Source organism: Athalia rosae, chromosome 4 (genome assembly GCF_917208135.1).
Source record: "Athalia rosae chromosome 4, iyAthRosa1.1, whole genome shotgun sequence".
NCBI lineage: Eukaryota > Metazoa > Arthropoda > Insecta > Hymenoptera > Athaliidae > Athalia > Athalia rosae.
The window spans coordinates 3,977,159-3,996,927 of record NC_064029.1 but is presented as its reverse complement, the minus strand read 5'-3'; the positions used below and the strand labels follow the sequence as shown (position 1 = coordinate 3,996,927).

Below are 19,769 nucleotides of genomic sequence, written 5' to 3'. Positions count from 1 at the left end.
TTGAAAGATTAAAAGTCATTATAATAAAATAAGTTTATTAGAATACGACACTGCAGTCGTGGGCTGAAATAGCGTTTATTCGTATTAAAATTATGTATATAATCGAATAGTTGCGTCCGCTCCGGCTGAGAAAACCCAAGGCTGTATAGGGTGAAACATGACATCGAGAATACCAAAATCATTATATGTTTCATGATTGCACAACCTCTTTAACGGTACAATCAACGGATTTTGGAGGAGATCACTGTAAAATAATGAAAAATGTGAGGGTGGTTGATTTTTCAGAATGAGTATCTCGAATGGATATCCGTTGTATCATATTCTGTTTGCTTACTTGTACACCATTCCATGAGATATAATAAGGCTTTTGTCGTCAGCTCCTGACGCAAACAACGGATAGCGTTTATGAAATGCAACCCCTCGCACTGCCGTTCCGTGTAACCGTAGTGTTTGATATGGCTTTGTACTCAAGTCCAGATCAAACCAAAGCATTTTTCTATCATATGTCCCCACCAATATGTTATCGCCGCCTACGCGCGACAGTAATTTGTTGACATGTGATCGATTAACTAATTGAATTCGGGGATTAAAGATTCTTACCAGGATGTATTGCCATCGTTGAGATCCACATGGAATTTGAGAGCAGTTTCTTCACCATCTCTTGCTTGACTAAGTCGTATATTCTTACATTTCTCTGTGTCTAATGAAGCGATAGAATCAGTTGAAAAGTAATGGCGCGATTCAATGGTAAAGGTAATCATTACAGAGTATAGAAAAAATTCATTTACAAATTCCAACTTACCGCCACAAATAAAAATGGTCTTATTGGATGGAATAACACGCATTGCACCAACCCCTTAGATTTACTGAAGGGCAGTTGCGAGCGTCTCTTCGAAAGTTGGTGAATTAACACAGACCTATTTTGTCCATCAGGCATAACAGTGGCCAAATAATCACCTCGGGCGTGCCATGTAACTTGCTTAACATCTTTAAAATGATTTAGTATGATTCTTATACCTGTTTGCCAATTTTCACCCCCTGCTTGTTCCCACTGAACCGCCGTCTTGACTCTCTCGCTCACTGAAATCAAACGTAATTATTTATTTCATATTAGAATTCAGAACATATTGGTGCAATATTTGTGTTGCCACATACCTATCACGTCGCTTTGAGGTATGATTTCCAAAAGTTGGTCAGTTTTGCTGGTAATTAAATGATCTCCTATACCAGGATTGATCAACAAAACTTTCTGATCGGCAGCTACAGCAATAAGAGAGATTGCTTGATTAGGGCACCAAGCAACGCTTCTCACTATGCCCCCGCAAGGAATACTTTTTACGCATCTACCCGTCGCTACTTCCCAAACTATAAATAAAAAAAAGAAAAAGTTCAACCAGTAAAATATGATTAAATAAAATTTTCAGTAGTAGAAAATGTGAATTGATATTTGAAGATCTCACTTTTAAGCGTCATGTCATCTCCACCAGAAGCAATGTACTGTCCTTTAGCCTCAACAGCAAAACTTCTGATCATATCTGTGTGTCCCTTAAACACCATAGACATAGTGGTAGGGAATGGTTGTAGATCTTTGGGACTAGGTAGTTGTGGAACTAAACTTGCCGGATCAATGGTCAACCTCATTTTCAGGGCTCTTGGGCAAAGATATAAGTCCAAACATCTCTGGAACCGCTCTTTAATATACTTTGAATAAGCTGGTACTTCCCGGAGTGAATTAAACTTTTGTGGGATGAAATGAAGTTTCCTCTTCCATGGGGTGGACTTGAGCTTATTCCATTCCTTCAATTCTCTTTTATCGAACAAATACTCAGGTGGTGGGTTATAACTCTCTGCATGACCTGGTAGGTGTCTCTTAGGCGCTGGTATATGCTTGTGAATTCTGCGCATTTCTTCTGCCTGATCATCTGACTGCCAAAGCATATAAAATTGCTGCTCACCCTTCTTTTCTTGCTTCTCTTTCTCCATTTCAACAGTAGATTTGATCCATCCCATCTTTAGTGCGTGAACCAATTTGGAGACTTTCTTTGCCTCAGACTTCGAAGGCAGGAATGATCTCTTGTGCTCAGGGAATTTACGCAAAGGTGTTTTCATAACTTCTGATGTGAACCACTCAACCCAGGGCTTAAATGTTAATTCATAATTGTACATTGATTTCTAAATAAAAAATTTGACCAATAAATTACACATAGGAAAAAAACTTACCGCGTACTCGTCGAATTGCGCATCAGGTATTTTTTGTTTCTGTATTCTAGTAATAAGTTCGATATCAGCTTCACTGAGTACAATATCTTGTCCAGTCATAGGGTCTTTCACAGTTCTCCAAAAATCAGGGTCTTCCATTCGCTTCAGGAAATTATCCAACTGGTCCCCTTTCTCTGGTTTTAGAATCTTCTTTCCATTCCAATCATATCCAATATGAGGATATTCTTCATACCATTTCATTGGAATGTTCCCAACAGTATTTCTGAGATCTTCTTCATCCGATGTATCGTTTTCATATTCATCTGTATTGCTCAGCTGTTTGTCTACTCCAGGCGCTACACTAGCACTATTTTTATTTACAAGATTCGTTTTATTGCCTGGCAAACCATTTTTTGAATTTCTTTCACTAGCATTTGTAAGGCTCACTTTCTTTTTAACTTTGTTCTTAGCTACCCCTTTGTCATCGTTATTTTGTTTCCTAGACTTTATTAAGGATTTATTAGTTGTTTTGGTTTCTGGTACTTCTTCTTCAGATTCCTCATCAGCAGATGCTAAATTTGTTTCATCTTTCTCTTCCTCAGAATCGTCACTTGCATCTTCCGCTTCCTCAGAATCCTTTTCGGAGTCATCATCTTCCTCCTCATCAGAATCCTTTTCTGATTGATCATCTTCCTCCTCATCATAATCTTCTGAGTCAGACTCAAACTCGAGTTCATCCTCCTCGTTGTCCGATCCAAAAACAATTGGGTCTTTTTCTGTATCAGAATCAGGAGCTTCTTCTTCATTTGTGACCTCGTCATCCGTGCTATCCTCGTCGTCGTTTATTTGATCAGTAGGCAAGAAATCTTCCGATTCCGAGTCCTAAATTCGTAATGAAACAAAATTAAAACAATATGTTTTTGACTAACTTCGACACAGTACAAAGACAGCATGATCTACGTGCGGAACTTTATAGATTTTGGACCTCGTGCTTACCGATAATTCGTCTGATTCCTCTACATTTTTAACTGGGCTACTATTCACCGCTTTTTTGGTAGCAATCACGCTCTGCTTTCGTTTTGTTGCCTTTTTCGGGGCACCCATCACTATCACAGAATCACCACGCACTCATTAAAACACGCGTTCCTAGGCTTAGGTTATAAGCTGCACGTGTATTTAATTCCGGGAGTCGATTAACACCAGCCGAGATACGATTCTCCGATCGAGGGATCGAGCGAGGAATATCGCTTGGGCGCGAATGAAATTTGAAATTTGACCGAAGATGCACGTGCGTACTTATCCAACCAGTATTAAAAATCCTTATTGATAAATGATCTTAATATTCATTTAATTATCATTAATACATCGATCACTTGTTCAAATTAGTCTGTAGTACTTCTGAAAAGAAATGAATACGCTAATAAGTCAAAGAGCGTACAAAATATTCGGTTGAGGGTTCCTTACATTTTAAGAAAACTGCAAATACCTAATAAACGGGAATACAACATGTAAATAACACTTCACACAATTACAAAGGATAGTATGGTTACAATAGTAAAAAATATATTACAAGTCGGAAACTTGTAATTGCGACGGTGGACTGGTTACATTCCAATCTCGTAGAGCCGAAACAACTTGATTCAACTTCGATTCCCACTGGGTCAGGTCACGAGCTGTGTCACAGCATAACAAATTACTGTAAAATAATGAAAAGGCCATCGAAGCAATCTTCATAAAAAAAGCGTACATTAGACTTCAATTCAAAAGAATTAAGCTCACCGAACGACAGTGCAGGATGAACGTAGATCCAGGGTTACGCTATTTCTATCAGACCTGGTTCTTTCTATTGAAGTTTCAATGAGTAGCGTTCTCGGTTTTGCGCAAAGCGATCTATCAACGAGAGTTACTTCGCCCGAGATACAATTTGTAAGATCAATAGTAGCCAGAGGCTTTTTATCCTCTTGGTCACAGGGGTAATTCCAAAACATTAGAGTCTTACCCTGCAGGACACACCATCGTCGATTCCACGCTAGAAAACCCCCAGCTTCGTCGCCGTGAGTCAAAAAACCAGCGTGTGAAACCGTTAGATGGAGTTTTTTGCAGGTGAACGTGAAGTCGATCACTCCTCTGAGGACGGTGCCTGGCATTAGCTAGAATTTGTAGGTTTCCTCATTATTATCATCGACGCAGTAAATTCAAAATTAATTTTAACAAAATTTCAGAGTAAGAGAAAATTATTACTCACGTTCGTCAACGGCCAGGGTGAAGTCAAACTTAAATCGTGAAGATAAAGCTCAAGCATTCCCGTAAGCACGAACGACGTATTTCTTATCATATTGAATTCATTGTGGTTTTGTTTGGGGGACAAGGGTTTGTCGTTTCTTTTAAGTAATTTCTTCGGCGAAGGACATCTGGAATTTTTCTCGGTCCTGTTCAAGCGGTATTTAGCATCGTAGTCGAAGGTGGACCTGCGCATTTTTAGAGAATAGATCCTCACGGTGATTTTAAAGTTTGGATTCAAGTTCTGCAGTAAATATCCCCCGGGGAAAACAATCTTGGGACTCGTTACGGGGCACGAAATCGGACGGGTCGCCCAGACGGATGGTCCGTAGGAAACGACGACCACAAACCACTGCTCAAAGTCTCCGGGATACGCTTCAGTCTCCAAGACATCCGTCTTTAATGGCAAGCTGAATTTTTCCATTCTAACTTCACCCCACTCGCTGGATAGATCCTCGTTGTTATTCAATTCGGAATCCAATTTCTTGATCTCGTCCAGTGCAGCGGATCTTCTCAAACTTGCAACCAATAAAGATCTTTCCGACTCTACAAGTTCGGTACTGGCAGCAAATTCTTTCATCGAACGACAAAATAGCAGCGCTTTATGAGCTTGGTACATTTGAGCATGTTGAATATCTGCCTCTTGCAAGAGAGCTTGTATTCTTTTATCCCCGCTCATGGACTCCGCAGTCATTACGGAACTGTGGTCGGTGACCACTGGAATTTTTGCAATTGATTTCAGCCCGGGTCGCAGTTTCTGAAACATCATAAAATAACGGAAACGGTGAATCGGGTGCATCATACATGAATTAAGAGAGGAACCTTACATTCTTAATTCTCTGCGTTAATGATCTATAGATCGTCATTGTCCTGTTGAAAGTGCTTGTGTGTTGAGGCGGTGGTTCTGTCGCGGGTGTCCTCTTCCAAAACTTCCTATTCTTCTTTTGCAGGGGTGTTTTGTCCTCGGATATTAATTCACTTGCGTTGAACTCTGATATGGTTTTATCGTGGGTCTCTGAAGGTGGGTAGGTCACGGTGGTATTATAAAGTTCATCCCCCAAGGCGTCAGCCAAAAAATTATCAACGTCGTAAGGCACCGTGGAATCTAGGGGTTTCGTATTATCGTTCAAGATTTCTGTATTTCCTCGGGCCTCCGTAGTCGTCACCGAGGAAACGGTGCTTTCTCTAGCTCCAGAGGGAGACGCGGTGTTCTTCGATAAATCGGAGAAAGATGATTTTCTGGTAGACTCCAGATTGGGTTTGAACTTATCGTTTTTCACCGAACTTTTCACTTGGTTCTTAACGAATCTAGATGCAGGTTGGACTTCCGTTGCATCGGATCCCTTATCAAAAGTAGCCGTATTTAACTTGCAGTCATTCACATTTTCCTGAGTGGATGACCATTCAACGTTCGAGACAGGAACGGTGTAATCAATTTTCGGAGTGACTGAATTTTCTTCGAGGCTGTGGGGAGACTCGTATTCCACTTTCTTGGGAGAGTATCCGGTGGGATTAAAGTGTATCTCAGACAAATTCGGGTAAATTCGATTTGTAGGTGATAAATCCACGGTGTTTTCCAAAGTGTGAACGCTCGGATGCAGTTCCAGGCGTTTAATTTCCTCATCCAGCCGTTTGATCTCCGCGCTGAGCGGAGTAGTTGGTGAATCTAGATTTTCAGCGACGTTTAAAAAGTTATTTTCCTTCGAAACTTGTACGTAATTCCTTTGGATCGAGTTATCGACCTGCAAGGGTATTGAGTTCGGTCTAATTATCTTTACATGATTATCAACGGTCATAGGTGTTTTTTCTTCTAGTTTCTTGGTGTCGATTGTTCGCAGTTCCGCTCTCATTTTTGGGGGCGTAAAAATCTCCTTGTGTACAGCCTTCAACAACATGGGTTCCTCGAAGTCGCTGGTACTCCTTACAACAGGGTCGTCACCCATCATCCGTTGTTGCGTTTTAACAGCCGCTTTGTAGAGCGGGCCCCTCCACTTGACGTTCCCGAGCTCAAATCCTCTGACATAAGTTGAAGAAGTGAGCGAGTCCTTCGTTGAATTTCCGGTGACATTTAGAATCTCAGAATCGAACGTGTTTGTAAAGTCTGAATGGTTCGTTTTGTTCTCGTCGTGACTTTCCATGTAGTAGATGGATTCTTTCAACGTTGTTGGTTTCGTTATCGTTTCGTTTATCAAAATATTTTTGTCAATGTTACTTTCATATTCGGCTTCGATCATAGATGGTTTCTCTTTCATTTCAGGATAGTTTCGATCGCGGGTGACGTTGGCCAGGAGTTGTTTCTTATTATTTTTCACCCCGTTAGTTTGATTGTAGTTCAAGGATCCTAGGAGCTGTTTTTGAGAATTTTGGCAATCAGCGTTGGATCTTGATAAGCCTGTAAGATGCGACGAGCTATATCGACTTCTCCGGTGAGTATCGGAGATATCAATGCAACGAGGGATCAATCTATCGTCTCCTGAACAAAGGCTGCTTCTCCTTGAGGTCCGTTGCTTGTCATCTGTGAACATATTTGCACCATATATCTATGTTTGCACTGATTGTGGCGATTTCCTATCGTCATCAACAATTAGCGATTTGAGCCAAATATCAATAACTCTTGCCGACTCTTGGACTTCGAAACCCTGTGATTCAAATAACTGGTCACCGATACTGTATCCATGGATATATTGCTGTAACCACAGTTTCAAGTCAGCTATGTATGATGATGTTCGTTTCAGTGCGATGAATGTAAACATTTGATAGGATTTGTCGGGTATCAAGTACTACATATGAAAGTCAAAGTAGCTGGATTCTGTTATTTACATTGAAGCTGCGGTATACCTGCATTGTTCGGGATCTTGACAGGCTTGTTATCAACGGCTTGTAAAATGCTCAATTTTCTCCATGAATCATCTGAATTGCACCGTATGCTACTCTTCCGACTTTTCCGAATGCTGGCTGCACGCTGTAGCATCCGCTAGGAAATGTATTCGGTTAACATTGATTGTCGATTATGTATAAATTAGAAGTTGTGTTTCCTGCCTTATTTTTAATAATTTCTTAAAACTGCAGATAATTTTAATTCCCACTAATTCGATTGATTAATTTTCTTCTTTTATCTAAGCTTACCAGCGTGAAGGAATCCTGGGTCGAATCCATCCGACACCAAATAACAACGAACAACTCTCCACGAGGATGACCAACGAGTGACCAATTGCTCCAAACCACAAGCAACTGATTATTTACACGTGTGACTTTCAAACTTCAGAAGTCGGGAGATAAAGCGAGACGACCCCGTTGGGGTGAGATGAGTCAGCTCCCGCGCCTGGGTACGCGGGTCATATATTTGCTCTGCTTAAATATACTCAAGAATATTTTTGCTCTGCGAAAATTAATCTATGCGTCTATGCAGTATCATGAATATAAATACTAAATTTTGGAGTATATTTCAACCGAATTAAGAATATAAACGTTGCTAAATAAACTGCCATACTATCGCGCAGAGAACTTGACTTTTTAAATAGTGCAGCTTATTCGCAGTCATTTTTACTTCTCAACCCTTTATCCCTTATTTTATAAACATTTTTCATATGTTGTTAAACGAAATAACAACTCATTTATGTTATTTTAAAGTTGGATTCAGTACAAATCCTAAGTCAACGGTTTAGACTCATTCAAAAGGATTCAAACTAAGAGCATTCGAAACTACCTTGCTTGTTAAATACCAGCCAAGAGATGGCAGTTTGATAGAAACAAGCGGCAATTCTTGCGAACACGCATCCCACATGTAACCTAATTATTTAACGTAAGAAAGGTTGTTAACAATAAATTTGGTGTGATTGTTATCGATAGATATAAAATGTTCGAAGCGCACAGCATAAATGCAGAACATAAGGATTTGATACACGACATAGCCTATGATTTCTATGGGCAACGAATGGCAACATGCTCCAGCGACCAATTCGTAAAGGTGATTTACCATAGCTAACCTCAAAAGTATAGTTCTTTTTAGATGTTGAGACGCTTTTTTAGAATCGATGGTGTTTTTCGAACCAAGTATCATTGTGAAATGTAATTATAGGTTTGGGATGAGGACGAGCATGATAATTGGTATTTAACGGCATCATGGAAAGCGCATAGTGGATCAGTCTGGAAAGTAACTTGGGCTCATCCTGAGTTTGGTCAAGTCTTGGCGACATGCTCTTTTGATCGAACTGCTGCAGTTTGGGAAGAAATTGGTATGGAGAATCTCTCACCGTAAATTATATAAATTCTTTGGGTGAATCAGGTTTAATTATTAAGCAATTCAATTGAATTCTAGTTGGCGAACGTTCAGGGCCTGGAGAGCGTGGAATGCATCATTGGGTGCGGAGAACGAATCTGGTGGATTCTCGTACGTCTGTAACCGATGTAAAGTTTGCTCCAAAAACATTAGGTCTTCTTCTGGCAACGTGTAGCGCTGATGGAGTCATTAGAATTTATGAAGCACCTGATGTCATGAACTTAAGTCAGTGGACTCTGCAGCATGAGATTAGTTGTAAACTACCCTGCAGTTGCGTGACATGGAACCCTTCGTTATCACGGTAATTTATTAGCATTCTTCATATTTTATCAGAACATTATAATTACCTTTAATTTTCTGATTCGTATTTGGCAGACTCCATCCACCTATGTTGGCAGTGGGAAGCGACGACACAAATGTGTCTAGTGGAGGAAAGGTTTTTGTCTATGAATACTCGGAAAACAGTAGACGGTGGACGAAAACTGAAACATTGTCAAATGTAGTTGAGCCTGTTCACGATATTGCCTTTGCCCCAAATTTGGGACGTAGTTTTCACACTCTGGCAATAGCGACTAAGGATGTTCGGATAATCACTCTGAAACCCATGCAGTAAGTTGACTAAATGATTTTGATCTGTCCAAAAATATGCCTCACCTTCCAGTATTGTAAAAATTTAGCCGCAACTAATTTGTTCTTCCAGAGACTCAGCTCAGAGTGGTTTATCTCGGTTTGAAATAACAACTGCTGCCCAGTTCGACGATCATTATTGCACGGTCTGGCGGGTGTGCTGGAATATCATGGGGACGATATTAGCGAGTTCCGGCGACGACGGCTGTGTTCGATTGTGGAAAGACAATTATGTAAATAATTGGAAGTGTGTCGCAGTATTGAAGGGAGATGGAACTTCGGCTCAGAGTGCCGATATACCACAGATAGCTACACCCCCAAGTCACTCTACCGGAGCACAAGCGCCTCTCTCTACGACAAGGTACTACAAGTTAGGTTCCATCAGTCATCCTAATCAAGTACCGTGGCATTGATTGAAAACGATTATTTTTCTCATCGCGGGGTAATTTTTATATACATGAAATAGTTTGTATAGACGATTGTTTCGATCATATAAAAACCTTTATGATTTTTACGTTCGAATATTAATTTTACAACATGTAGTAGGGTATACTACGGCGTTTGTTATTGTCTGGAATTTCTTTTCCCTTTTATCGTTAGAAATTAGTTAATGAATTGAGCACAAGAGTTTTGCTGTAAAGACTGAATGAGCCAGTGAAAAGCTACTGATGTGCTGTAATGTTAATCTAGCTGAATGTAATTTTTGTACAAAGTGAATTTTTTTTTTTTTTTGGGGCGGATTTTAAGAACGTATTTTTAATTTATTGAAAATATAAATGCAATTATCTACACTTCACGTCAAATCCTCAGTACACCGATCATGTTGGTCCTGACTTCTATAGTCTTGTCACATTTATTAATTTAGTATTAGTTTCACCGATATTTGTAATGTATATGAAACCCAGTTTTTAATAAATATTATTCCTGTACACCCGCAGCACCCTTTTATTTAATCCCGATTCCTTCATCAAACATATCTGTTCCACTCAAAGATAAGATTCTCACACTTGAAAAAGTAACACGACTAAGGGGGACAACATTTTTTAGTATGATCTCAGTATCAGTTCAATACTCCCAAACATTACACGACGCGGAAGATGCGCTTGTTTGGAGAATAGTTCTTTTCATAGCAGTCAAGTTGAAAGTGTTCAAATCGATCGTAAATTTCTTCATTAACTTTCGTATTATGTATATGATCAGTGGAGTACTCTGCGCATTTGATGCTCTTGCCCGCGTAAAATAAAAAAATATTTTACATAAAAAGCAGTTGATACGGCTTATAATTTTTCTCAATCAGGAATCTAATGTAAATTAATTTTAATTGTTCCAGAAACATCACTATAGCAACGGTAACCGCAGAGAAACCAACGGCAACAATATTATCTACTAGTAAATGGCAAGCTCCTGTGATAAAAGGTCGTTTCAGCAAGTCTGTATGGTTGGGAAATCCGAGCGAACCTTCTCCACCACCACCCCCCATTATAGAGCGTCCAAAACCAAAGAAGTAAACTTAAAAATGTGATACGAGTTAGTAGAGATATAACGGTCGAATGAAAAACAAAGATGAAATGAGATAATTAGCGACATCGACAAGTCTCCCGAATGACAGATACGCGTTTCATATTATAAGTCCTCTTGGATAAATAGAAGCGTTGGATGATCGAAGGATCATTGAGTTGTTCGTCGTAAACAGACTGATATGATATTTACCTAACTAATGCGACACAAGCATTTAGTATCTACGTAATTTAACGAAAGCACAGGCATTATACCCAAACACCTTCATAAATGTTGTCTCACATACAATCGTTTTAAAGAAATTAAAATTCAGCAGTGATCGTTACAGGGCATTTTACTCGTTTACAAAAGTGAAACTTTGCAATTGAAATTCAGTATTACATAAAGCACGGACTTCCGTTTCAATTAGTAGTCTGATATAAGTATTATCATTATTATAATTTTGTTTTGCATTTTCGTATATGCTGACAAATAGTTATTGCAGAATTTCAAGACAGAATTTATTACCCAAAATGAGCAATATGGTAATTATTATTTTGTCAATAGAGGAGGTATTACTCAAATCAATTTCGGACAGTCGGTTCCAGTTCCTTTTTGTAATTTTTACTCAACGAAATGTATACGCGTATTCTATACTGATAATGAAATTGTCGGCAATATTATCTTAGCTACCATCATCGGTTGAAAAAAAGCAACTTGTATTATTCTTTGTACAAACTTTATGATAAACTAATAACCCGCATTGTTGTTGTACTTAATGATAAAAAAATGAAAATAAAATAATAAATCATCTTTGATATTAATATGATAGATCAAATTATTGAGAAATTTCATCTCACCATAAATCTTTGAAGTTCTACTCATGCCCCGGTGGTCTGAAGTTGCGTATATTTTTAATACACGCAAATATAAATATCAGAGAAATTTTTCTGGAGGTGGTCCTAGATCACTTCGTGACGTTCTCTGAAAGGTTTTTGATTTTTCTCGCAACCATTATGAAGATCAGCCTCCTGTAGCATCTTTACCTGAAGGTCAGTTCGCACTTTTCGTAATCGATCCCGGAGTCGGTCAGACGTATGTATTGCGGAGGGTAGTTTGGAGCACGTTTTGGTACCGAGTGACTTCCGGTACACGTCGTTGTACGGCAAGGACGCTCTTCCTCGTCCTCGAAGCCCCTCCGTTGTTGTCGGAATCGTTCCAACACTCTGCAGACGTTGTACCTCGCACTAAGTGTTCCATCCATCTTAACTGCGGTCGTTTCGACGTCAATTGCAAACGAGAAACACGATGGAGAGGAAAGAGAAGAAAGGGAGAGATGGGAAAAAAGATCAGGAAGATCAACACCCCTGTGTAAAACTCGTTCGGTAGCCAGATAGCATACATACATATATATACAAATGTGGTGGTTAAGGACCGCGGAAGGTATATAGAAGGCTACCTTACTTTGTTAGGAGATTTAGTCCCCTTGGGTGTTGGCAAAAGTTTGGAGCTCTCATTCGCGGTGAAAGGCCTAGAAGAGCCACTAAGAAAGTTTCTTTCCACCATCCGCGTACCGTTCGATAATACAAGCCTCGTCTTTCGGACCTCCGGTCTCGTAGCCGCAGGTGACCTGTGAATTAAATAGCTCACGACTCGAAATATTCCATGTTTTTCCCATTTCTCAAAAATACTCCAATACCTGTGAAAACGTCGTTCGGTTGCTTGATTTTTGCCAGCTCTATCCGCGCTCTGATCGGTGACTCCGGAAGGCGTTCTGATCGTAGGTGCCGCAGTTGAAGGTCGATATTCGGCTACGGAATCCTGAAACTTTTCAGAATTTCATTTATCAGCGAAATAATTCGGTTGAAATAAATAGCCCTCGATCCTCACGCTCGTCGACGTCCTGTACTGCGCAGACTGTCGTCGTGGAAAACTTTGGTCCCGCTTTTCCAATGTCGTTAGTTTTTCGGCTATCCACTGCTTTATGGGATCACGATGTGGGGCCACTTCGGAGCGAAGGTTATTCGAGTAGCTCCGAATTTCACGGGGTTCAACTGACCGCGTAGGGGGCTGGGTCGCCGGCCTATCAAAGAACCCTCCAATGCTGCCGGAATTGCGTCGATCGTAAAAATTCATGGCATTCAAGCAAAATAAAATTCAAAGAAACTGGAAGCCAGCCAATAATCAGACCTTTTATTGTTCGTCCTGGTAATGACGTGAGCGTGCATTCGATTCGTGTTATTTTCCCACTTATTCGCGTGGCGTACCGATCCGTGAATTCCAGATGTAGTCGTCGATCCTGACGCTGATTTTTCTTTTTCGCTGTGTACCGGGCAGGACGAACGATGGCAGGTGAAGGAACTCGAGGTAGTTTCAGTCTCTTTTGAGGTCCATGTAGCCCCTTTGTCACCCCCAGAAAATGACGAGGGTTTCGATGCAGGTAACGATCTTTGAAAGACCCTGCGTTTCTGGACGCTCGTAGATCGCTGTCCGGAATTTTCAGTGCGCGTGGAACTGGTCGTGGGAGATACTCGGGACTGATATAAACCAGATCTTGAGATAATTACAGAGGGGGAATGAGATTCTTGACCTCGGTCAACGGTTGGAGTTTTCGGTAGTGAAAAATCGGAATAAAAACCTCAAAATCCCTGCGGTTTGTGCGCGTTTATTTTGCAGATTCGAAGTCTCCGTGGTCCAGGACCTCGCCTGACAAGCGCGAAGAGATCCCGCCCGGCGCATTACGTGAGCTCTTCATAGAAAGGGGAGAAAGAAGGAACGGGAGCTGGAGCTCGGTTACTTTATTAAAAATTTATGAGCTATGGTTGCCGAAGAAAGTATACCGTAGACACACGTGGCAAACTATTTTTATACATATACGCGCGCGCATTTTGTTAATATAAAATATTCAAGAGCATCGCGTAAAAGATTGAAGGTGTGGGAGTAACTCGGTTGCGGAAGAAACGCGCATCACTTTTATCGCACTTACTTAATGTTGTACATTCCGCCTATTTCCCCGTACTTTGACTGCAGTATGTCCCTTTCTATGGTCGTCCTCGCTGTACTCTTCGCCTCCGCAATCTCGTCGATAATCTGCGAGGACATCAAAGCAGCTAGCCAACTCTTGAATTATTCGCGAATCGATCCCTCGAGCTCGCTATTATGCTCGGACCACCGGACCGAGGTGATCGCTGATTATATTTCCCAGTAACTAACACCTCGTCAAACTAACCATCGTATACGTATACCTGATGCATAATGCAGCGTCAGCAGGACGATAATCGAGATATCGTTTGCGAAAACCGGCCAACGGTTTTAAACTGTTTATAACGAGAATGATTCTCTCCTACATCTTATCCTCGCGATAGAGAGCCTCGAGGGCGACGACTTTTACGTGGGTATCGTAAAAAGCGACGAATAAAAAAAAATGGAAAAAAAAAAAAAATCGTTCGGTCGCAACTTAAAGAATCGTTACCGCGTTATGCTCCATCGCTACCAGCTCTCCGTGGGATGTTTTGGTGAGATTTTTTCCGTCGTTGCCGATCCAAGGATGGAAACAAAGCTCTTGAATCGTGATACGCTTGTGGGCGACCGGCATTAACAAACGATTAATGAGGTTTCTGTATTCGCTGGACATCGAGGATATACTTTTCTTCTGCGCCGTTGTTAAGCCTCGGTTTATTTGAACCAACAACTGCCGGCGACGTTCTTCCGAGGACGTTTGGCCGTCCCGAGGACTTTGAAAGGGAAGTCGACCGGTCGCCATAGCGTAGAAGACGACCCCACTAAATTCGGGAAAAGCGAGCATCGCCAACGGTTGTTTTCTCTTCATAATTTTCGGATAAAGGAAAATTATTATCGTATAGTTTTAGCGGACGTACAGGCTCCATAGGTCCACTTCCGGTCCGTATTTTTTTCCAACGACAAAAAGTTCAGGCGCCGCGTACTCCGGTGAACCGCAATGGGTTTTCAACGGGTTATCTCCGGTGTAAATGTTGCTGAGTCCAAAATCTGCGATAAAAAACCGAACCAAAAAAAAAACAAGAACATTATGAATCTGTTTGTCGGAACGAAGGAAAAGCTCACGGACTCACCGACGATTTTGATCTGTTCCTTGCGAGCGTCTTGAAGCATGATATTCTCCATTTTCAGATCCCTGTAATTATGAAATTAGAATATCCATTGAATGTGAAATATTCAATATAATCTGAATCGAAAATTGATGGAGTATATATGTATAATTATACACCTATATACCGTCCATTCTGAATCGATATGCGCATACATAATGTTTGAGCGGGGATTGTCAGATGACTATAAATTAATTAAGATCCGCCAGGGTTTTCGATTGAGATGTGCAAGTATAATTTTCAGCTAATTTAAACCAGCTGTATTATACATACAAGTTATGTACATCTGGATATTTTCAAAGCGTCACCGACAACGTTTCATGCATCTACCTCTATACATGTATATGTGGGTATATACTTAGGGCACATGCACGTATACCATGTATACAGGTACTATCCATATACCTATCACCCGTGCGAAGGCCTGTTGATATTTCTGCAGTATAGACCCAGTTTCTGTTACACGTGAATAATAACTTCCGGGTACTCGTCGATCGTAATTGTATCTTTACATCACCGTGTATACAACACGTACACGGTGTGCATACGTGTATATATATATATATATACGTAATGTATATTAGTATAGAGTTCTCAATTATTTGAGTATATCTGCATGAGGATATTATTTCTACGGACGATATCAACTATACGTCGCTTATATGTCTATTCGTTTATCGCTACCATCTGCCGCTTTGCAGTTTTCATTTTATACTCGCTGGCAATATCTATAAATATGTTTACACGTAATATACGTATACGGTTGCGTATCTTATACGAATAAAATATAAGTTCCCTATCCGTTCTATCTACACGTTCGCCAATTTCTACCGAAAACCCATAACACTTTAACCCCTGAAAAATAAGTCGTCCATAACGTCTGCGCGGATAGATATACACATAATTATATCCACAGTGTGCAACAAGGTTTACGGAATATTCTAGCTCAAGTTTGTTCGAGAGATAACTTCCGGGTGCTCTCGCTTCTTAGATTCAATACTCGTACGCGACGTATGTGACGTTAACGTACACTTAGCTGTATGCATCCGTATTCCACGTGTGTTTACCTATACACGCGCACACGCGTACGTACGAGTATGAATTTTCTCACAACGGTGAATCGCCTGCGTCGAGAAGATAACCGTGGAAGTGATGGTGTCACCACATTGCCCAGGAACGAACTCGAGGCGAAAGCCTTGAGTTGCGCGGGAGTCATTAAAATCACATCACCTCGGTTCGGTGGAATGCACGGGAGGTCAGGCGTCGGGAGTAAAAGAGAGAAAAATAATAAATTGAATAAATAATTAACAAGAAAAATGAAGAGTCGATGAAACGAACGAATGAATAATATGAAATAAAATCGACGCGTTTTTTCAATATTTCCCCTAAAAATAATAATCGCGATACAGCGAATCTTGATTTATTCGGGATTCGATTTCCCGCGAAGCTGCTCGCCGCTCTTTACTCGTACCCCGCGCGTTTTTCCCCCCGCACGCGGTCGTACGATAATTGGAATATTGCAAAACTTACGTACATATTGCACATGAATATACACAAAATGTACGCCAGCCAAGGATCGAATATCCTTAAGCTTATAAACTCGACGGAGACTCGGGAGAGCAAACTATCGTACTTTCCACGGTTGTGTAGTGGTACCATAATAGTCCAAGTGACCCTGAAGTCGAGGTCTGACCGCTTATTTTGCAGCCAGCAGAGAGTCCTTTGCACTTGACTGAAAACACCTTGGGGATCGAGAACCTGCGCCCAACGACGTGATGAACCTTACATCCTGCGTGTACTTTAGCCACGAAATATATTTCATAATTTTCCTACAGCTTATCGATATTCTCTCCATCGCCAAAAAAAAAAAAAATAAAATAAAAGGAGCAAAGAAAACTCACCGAAATCGTACGAAAAATCCGTTCAAGTCGGAATAAGTTTCCCCTGAACTTTATATTTTCTATATCCCTGACGCACTTGAGGATCGATGCCTCGGAGATTTTCATTGCTGGGGTAATACGGTTTCTCGAAGAACGATCATAACGCGGAGCTAAATCTCGAGGAGAGGCGCACTCGATGTCCGCGTAAAACGCGGAGGGCTATGCAAATCTGATACGTGGTTGAACCGAGGTTCAAGGTGGACGGTCGTCCGGCCAAATATGGGTCTCACTGCTTTGATTTTTATAACGGATTTCCAATGCCGTGGGAATGCTCGTGGAAGACACGAGTGCAGGTAAAGTGAAAATCTACCCAGCTGGTTCGTTCGCGGGGTCGTCGTGCCTCGTGGAGGAGAAGATATTCAGCTCATATAGGTGCCTACCTATATAGAAATTGAGACGATCGATTCCACGTGTATATATGTACGTAGCTCTCACGGCGATTTGCCGCTACGCCGTAATAAAACAAAACCAAATAAGAACGATAAAAATAAAAAGAAATAGAGAATAAAACGTGTATATACGTATAAAATCTATCCCATGTACACTACAGCCCAATAGGATCTTCTCATCCCGCGATTTTATGACGTATCAATCGAGATTGCGATACAACGTCGAAGGTGTATGGGTATAAGCGCGTATACACGTACATACGTAATATTTATGTGTGCGACGAAATCTCCTCCTCGTAGGATTCACTATTTCAGTTTGACGTTCGAGAAAAAAGTTTATTCATCAACGAGATCGCGGGGATGTGCTTCTATAGGTATATAATACGTATGGGTACGTGATTTTTTCTTTCGCCGGTATTTCTTTTCCCCCGGCGAATAAGTGCGAGCGTCAAAAATATATTTAACGACCAAAAAGAGAGGAGGACGAAATAAAAACTAAAGAATAAAATAATCTCGGTATAGAGAGCTCGGAGGAACGAGTCGGCGGGTATTTTGTGAGGTTTGATTTACAATCTGAATTCGGAGAAAATACGTCATTACTATAACGACTGCATAAAAGCGTTGAGGTCGTAACGCTGATAGGAAAGGGTTATACAGATATGTATAGGCATTACGTGTATACACAAGCTGGAGGAAATCTGTTTGAACCAAAGAAAAACACACGAGTAATGAGGCTTAACGAGGAATCAACGCTAATCTTGGCAGGCTGTATTCAAGAAGAATTAGGTTGTTGAAAAATTGATATTTTCTCGTTAAATATCTGTATATCGCTGCTCTATAATTACACCTAATCGCGGAAGGAAGAAAAAAGAAAAGAAAAAAATCTAGAAAAAGCACGCCGATTGATATCCGACAGAGCTTTTTTTTTTCGGCGAACCGACTCGGGTCAACTAATTTTTGATGGATTCGTAGCGGGAATAAAGTATCGAAAAATTGCCCCGGTTTTTCCGAATACCGAGGCGAATTTTCATCGCACCGATAAATCACGGAACATCCCAAGGCTTTTCACGCCTCTCGCGAAGCGATCGCGCGAAGCTTATATCAGGGGATATTCTTGGAATTCATTCCACCGGATCTCCAACGTTCAACGAAATGGATGTAGATATAATTCATAGGAACGGTTTGACCATCGGGAAGCCCGGTGTAACGACGGAAGAGAGTTTCTGGTGCGCGTGGGCGCCGGTGAAAGAGGCGAACGGTCACGGGGGCGGGTGTGTGTAAGGGGGAAGTCGGGGGGGCCGGAGAACATCGCGCGCACGGAACTTCCACGGGAGCCAGACGAGGTCATCGGCCACCCGCGTACCTACGTTGCGCCCTTCGAGTTATTCGTACCCGCCATCCGCGTCCTCGATGCAAACCGTCACATCACCTCGTGCACCCGGCCCAACCGCATCCCGCGACGCGCCGCACCCCTAAAACCCCCTCGACTCTCTCGCCGTCACTTTGCAAAATTATTGTTCTCTCGCTATTTGCGTAACAAGATTCTTGTTTTTTTTTCAAACCACATACAACTTTTCTTCCGTTTTTTTCTGTTCTTCTTTTTGCACGGTACTCGCGACAATTGACGCGGAAAATTGTCACGTTCTGTTTCGGCGGCGCTTTAATTTCTGTTTATCGTCGGGGTGTGCGCTTTATAATCGCGCGCTCGAATCCGGAGTTGCTCGGCTGACCTTGTCATAAAGGGATAAAAAATAGGGTGTAATTTACAACGGCGGCATTGCGATCGGAACACGAGCTGTGAGTCGGTGGGTCCTCGGTGATTCATTGTGATTGCCTAACGGTACCACCGTTAATGCACGCTCACATACGTACCGCGCACGGATTCGTACGCGGTAAATACACACTATACACAGCTCTGCAAGCATCGCGGTGCGAAAACACAAAATTAACGCTCTTTCGTTCAACGCCTGCATCCCGGAACCGCGTTGGCCCTTGTTAGAAAACAGACTCGTCCGTCGTCGCTCGTTAAATAACTTCAGAGAAAACATCGATGGAAAAAACAAATTTAAGGTACACACACCTAAAAACGCCCGTTGAGATTCGGCTCGGCTCGTATCCGTCAACGAGAATGAGCTTCGATCCCGTTTCATCTGGGGCGTACGAAAAGTGCGAAGCTCTTTTTTTAAACACGGATTCGCCCCGTTCGGTCGTTGTAGGGCAGATCCGAGGGGAAACGGCGGAATCGAATTGTATCGGGAAAATCGAAGCATCGTGTACCCGGACCGCCGGTGTATATCCCCGTGTTCGATGCGGTCGCAGCTGTTCTCGCTCCTTAATCAAATGGGAGGACTATCTACTCTGCGAAATTGCGACTAGCCTGACCCGATGCCCGTTGCACGCCGCACGACGCGACGTCGTCCCCAACGACTAG

General features: G+C 41.5%; 5 protein-coding genes across 13 annotated transcripts in view; 1 reads left to right on the top strand and 4 right to left on the bottom strand.

Annotated features, from left to right (window-relative positions):
• Positions 1-15: 15 nt before the first annotated feature.
• Positions 16-3,412, bottom strand: LOC105688970 (ribosome biogenesis protein BOP1 homolog). The gene is made up of 8 exons (XM_012405651.3): positions 3,196-3,412; positions 2,221-3,081; positions 1,461-2,139; positions 1,156-1,365; positions 803-1,080; positions 601-700; positions 335-530; positions 16-244 (listed from the first exon to the last, which is right to left on the bottom strand). The coding sequence occupies exons 1-8, from the start codon at positions 3,301-3,303 to the stop codon at positions 91-93; spliced, it is 2,586 nt and encodes an 861-aa protein (XP_012261074.2). The 5' UTR covers positions 3,304-3,412; the 3' UTR covers positions 16-90.
• Positions 3,413-3,530: 118 nt separating this feature from the next.
• On the bottom strand, positions 3,531-8,046 carry LOC105688978 (anillin-like). Its single transcript, XM_012405663.3, has 6 exons — positions 7,606-8,046; positions 7,318-7,453; positions 5,307-6,994; positions 4,445-5,236; positions 3,979-4,349; positions 3,531-3,895 (listed from the first exon to the last, which is right to left on the bottom strand). Exons 1-6 carry the CDS (start codon positions 7,633-7,635, stop codon positions 3,766-3,768), a joined length of 3,147 nt encoding a protein of 1,048 aa, XP_012261086.2. The 5' UTR covers positions 7,636-8,046; the 3' UTR covers positions 3,531-3,765.
• Positions 8,047-8,191: 145 nt separating this feature from the next.
• On the top strand, positions 8,192-11,238 carry LOC105688920 (nucleoporin SEH1-A). 2 transcript variants are annotated; one of them, XM_012405565.3, is made up of 6 exons: positions 8,192-8,446; positions 8,558-8,714; positions 8,798-9,059; positions 9,134-9,367; positions 9,459-9,746; positions 10,716-11,238. In XM_012405565.3, the coding sequence occupies exons 1-6, from the start codon at positions 8,336-8,338 to the stop codon at positions 10,891-10,893; spliced, it is 1,230 nt and encodes a 409-aa protein (XP_012260988.1). In that variant the 5' UTR covers positions 8,192-8,335; the 3' UTR covers positions 10,894-11,238. The 2 variants fall into 2 exon arrangements, with proteins under 2 accessions (XP_012260988.1, XP_020709652.1); XM_020853993.3 differs by lacking the exon at positions 10,716-11,238 and having other exon boundaries at positions 9,459-10,314.
• A 450-nt stretch (positions 11,239-11,688) lies between these two features.
• LOC110117171 lies at positions 11,689-13,659 on the bottom strand. 6 transcript variants are annotated; one of them, XM_048654187.1, is made up of 7 exons: positions 13,521-13,659; positions 13,073-13,435; positions 12,773-12,986; positions 12,582-12,709; positions 12,347-12,512; positions 11,929-12,151; positions 11,689-11,866 (listed from the first exon to the last, which is right to left on the bottom strand). In XM_048654187.1, the coding sequence occupies exons 1-6, from the start codon at positions 13,619-13,621 to the stop codon at positions 11,972-11,974; spliced, it is 1,152 nt and encodes a 383-aa protein (XP_048510144.1). In that variant the 5' UTR covers positions 13,622-13,659; the 3' UTR covers positions 11,689-11,866; positions 11,929-11,971. The 6 variants fall into 6 exon arrangements, with proteins under 6 accessions (XP_048510144.1, XP_048510142.1, XP_048510139.1 ...); XM_048654185.1 differs by having other exon boundaries at positions 11,929-12,129; XM_048654182.1 differs by having other exon boundaries at positions 11,689-12,129.
• A 176-nt stretch (positions 13,660-13,835) lies between these two features.
• LOC105688909 (serine/threonine-protein kinase MARK1-like) overlaps positions 13,836-19,769 on the bottom strand; it is a 163,346-nt gene continuing 157,412 nt past the window's right edge. For all 3 annotated transcript variants that reach the window (XM_048654188.1, XM_048654190.1, XM_020854007.2), the window contains exons 4-7: positions 14,974-15,035; positions 14,761-14,890; positions 14,355-14,664; positions 13,836-13,972 (exon numbers count right to left, since the gene is read on the bottom strand). In XM_048654188.1, coding sequence (XP_048510145.1) covers positions 13,865-13,972; positions 14,355-14,664; positions 14,761-14,890; positions 14,974-15,035 — 610 coding nt within the window. In that variant the 3' untranslated portion in view covers positions 13,836-13,864. The remainder of the gene's footprint in view (positions 13,973-14,354; positions 14,665-14,760; positions 14,891-14,973; positions 15,036-19,769) is intronic.

What these genes read in the sequence shown, in the direction of transcription:
- LOC105688970 (XM_012405651.3), bottom strand. Translation starts at nt 3,303, where the DNA reads ATGGGTGCCCCGAAAAAGGCAACAAAACGAAAGCAGAGCGTGATTGCT. An exon ending in CGCAATTCGACGAGTACGCG is followed by an intron (nt 2,140 to 2,220) that starts GTAAGTTTTTTT and finishes TTAACATTTAAG; the next exon opens with CCCTGGGTTGAGTGGTTCAC. An exon ending in AGATGACATGACGCTTAAAA is followed by an intron (nt 1,366 to 1,460) that starts GTGAGATCTTCA and finishes TTTTATTTATAG; the next exon opens with TTTGGGAAGTAGCGACGGGT.
- LOC105688978 (XM_012405663.3), bottom strand. Translation starts at nt 7,635, where the DNA reads ATGGATTCGACCCAGGATTCCTTCACGCTG. An exon ending in CCCAGGATTCCTTCACGCTG is followed by an intron (nt 7,454 to 7,605) that starts GTAAGCTTAGAT and finishes TACATTTCCTAG; the next exon opens with CGGATGCTACAGCGTGCAGC. An exon ending in TAACGCAGAGAATTAAGAAT is followed by an intron (nt 5,237 to 5,306) that starts GTAAGGTTCCTC and finishes ATGATGTTTCAG; the next exon opens with AAACTGCGACCCGGGCTGAA.
- LOC105688920 (XM_012405565.3), top strand. Translation starts at nt 8,336, where the DNA reads ATGTTCGAAGCGCACAGCATAAATGCAGAACATAAGGATTTGATACAC. An exon ending in CCAGCGACCAATTCGTAAAG is followed by an intron (nt 8,447 to 8,557) that starts GTGATTTACCAT and finishes ATGTAATTATAG; the next exon opens with GTTTGGGATGAGGACGAGCA. An exon ending in TGGAACCCTTCGTTATCACG is followed by an intron (nt 9,060 to 9,133) that starts GTAATTTATTAG and finishes CGTATTTGGCAG; the next exon opens with ACTCCATCCACCTATGTTGG.
- LOC110117171 (XM_048654182.1), bottom strand. Translation starts at nt 13,621, where the DNA reads ATGCGCCGGGCGGGATCTCTTCGCGCTTGTCAGGCGAGGTCCTGGACC. An exon ending in CAAACCGCAGGGATTTTGAG is followed by an intron (nt 13,436 to 13,520) that starts GTTTTTATTCCG and finishes AATTATCTCAAG; the next exon opens with ATCTGGTTTATATCAGTCCC. An exon ending in AGTACAGGACGTCGACGAGC is followed by an intron (nt 12,710 to 12,772) that starts GTGAGGATCGAG and finishes AATTCTGAAAAG; the next exon opens with TTTCAGGATTCCGTAGCCGA.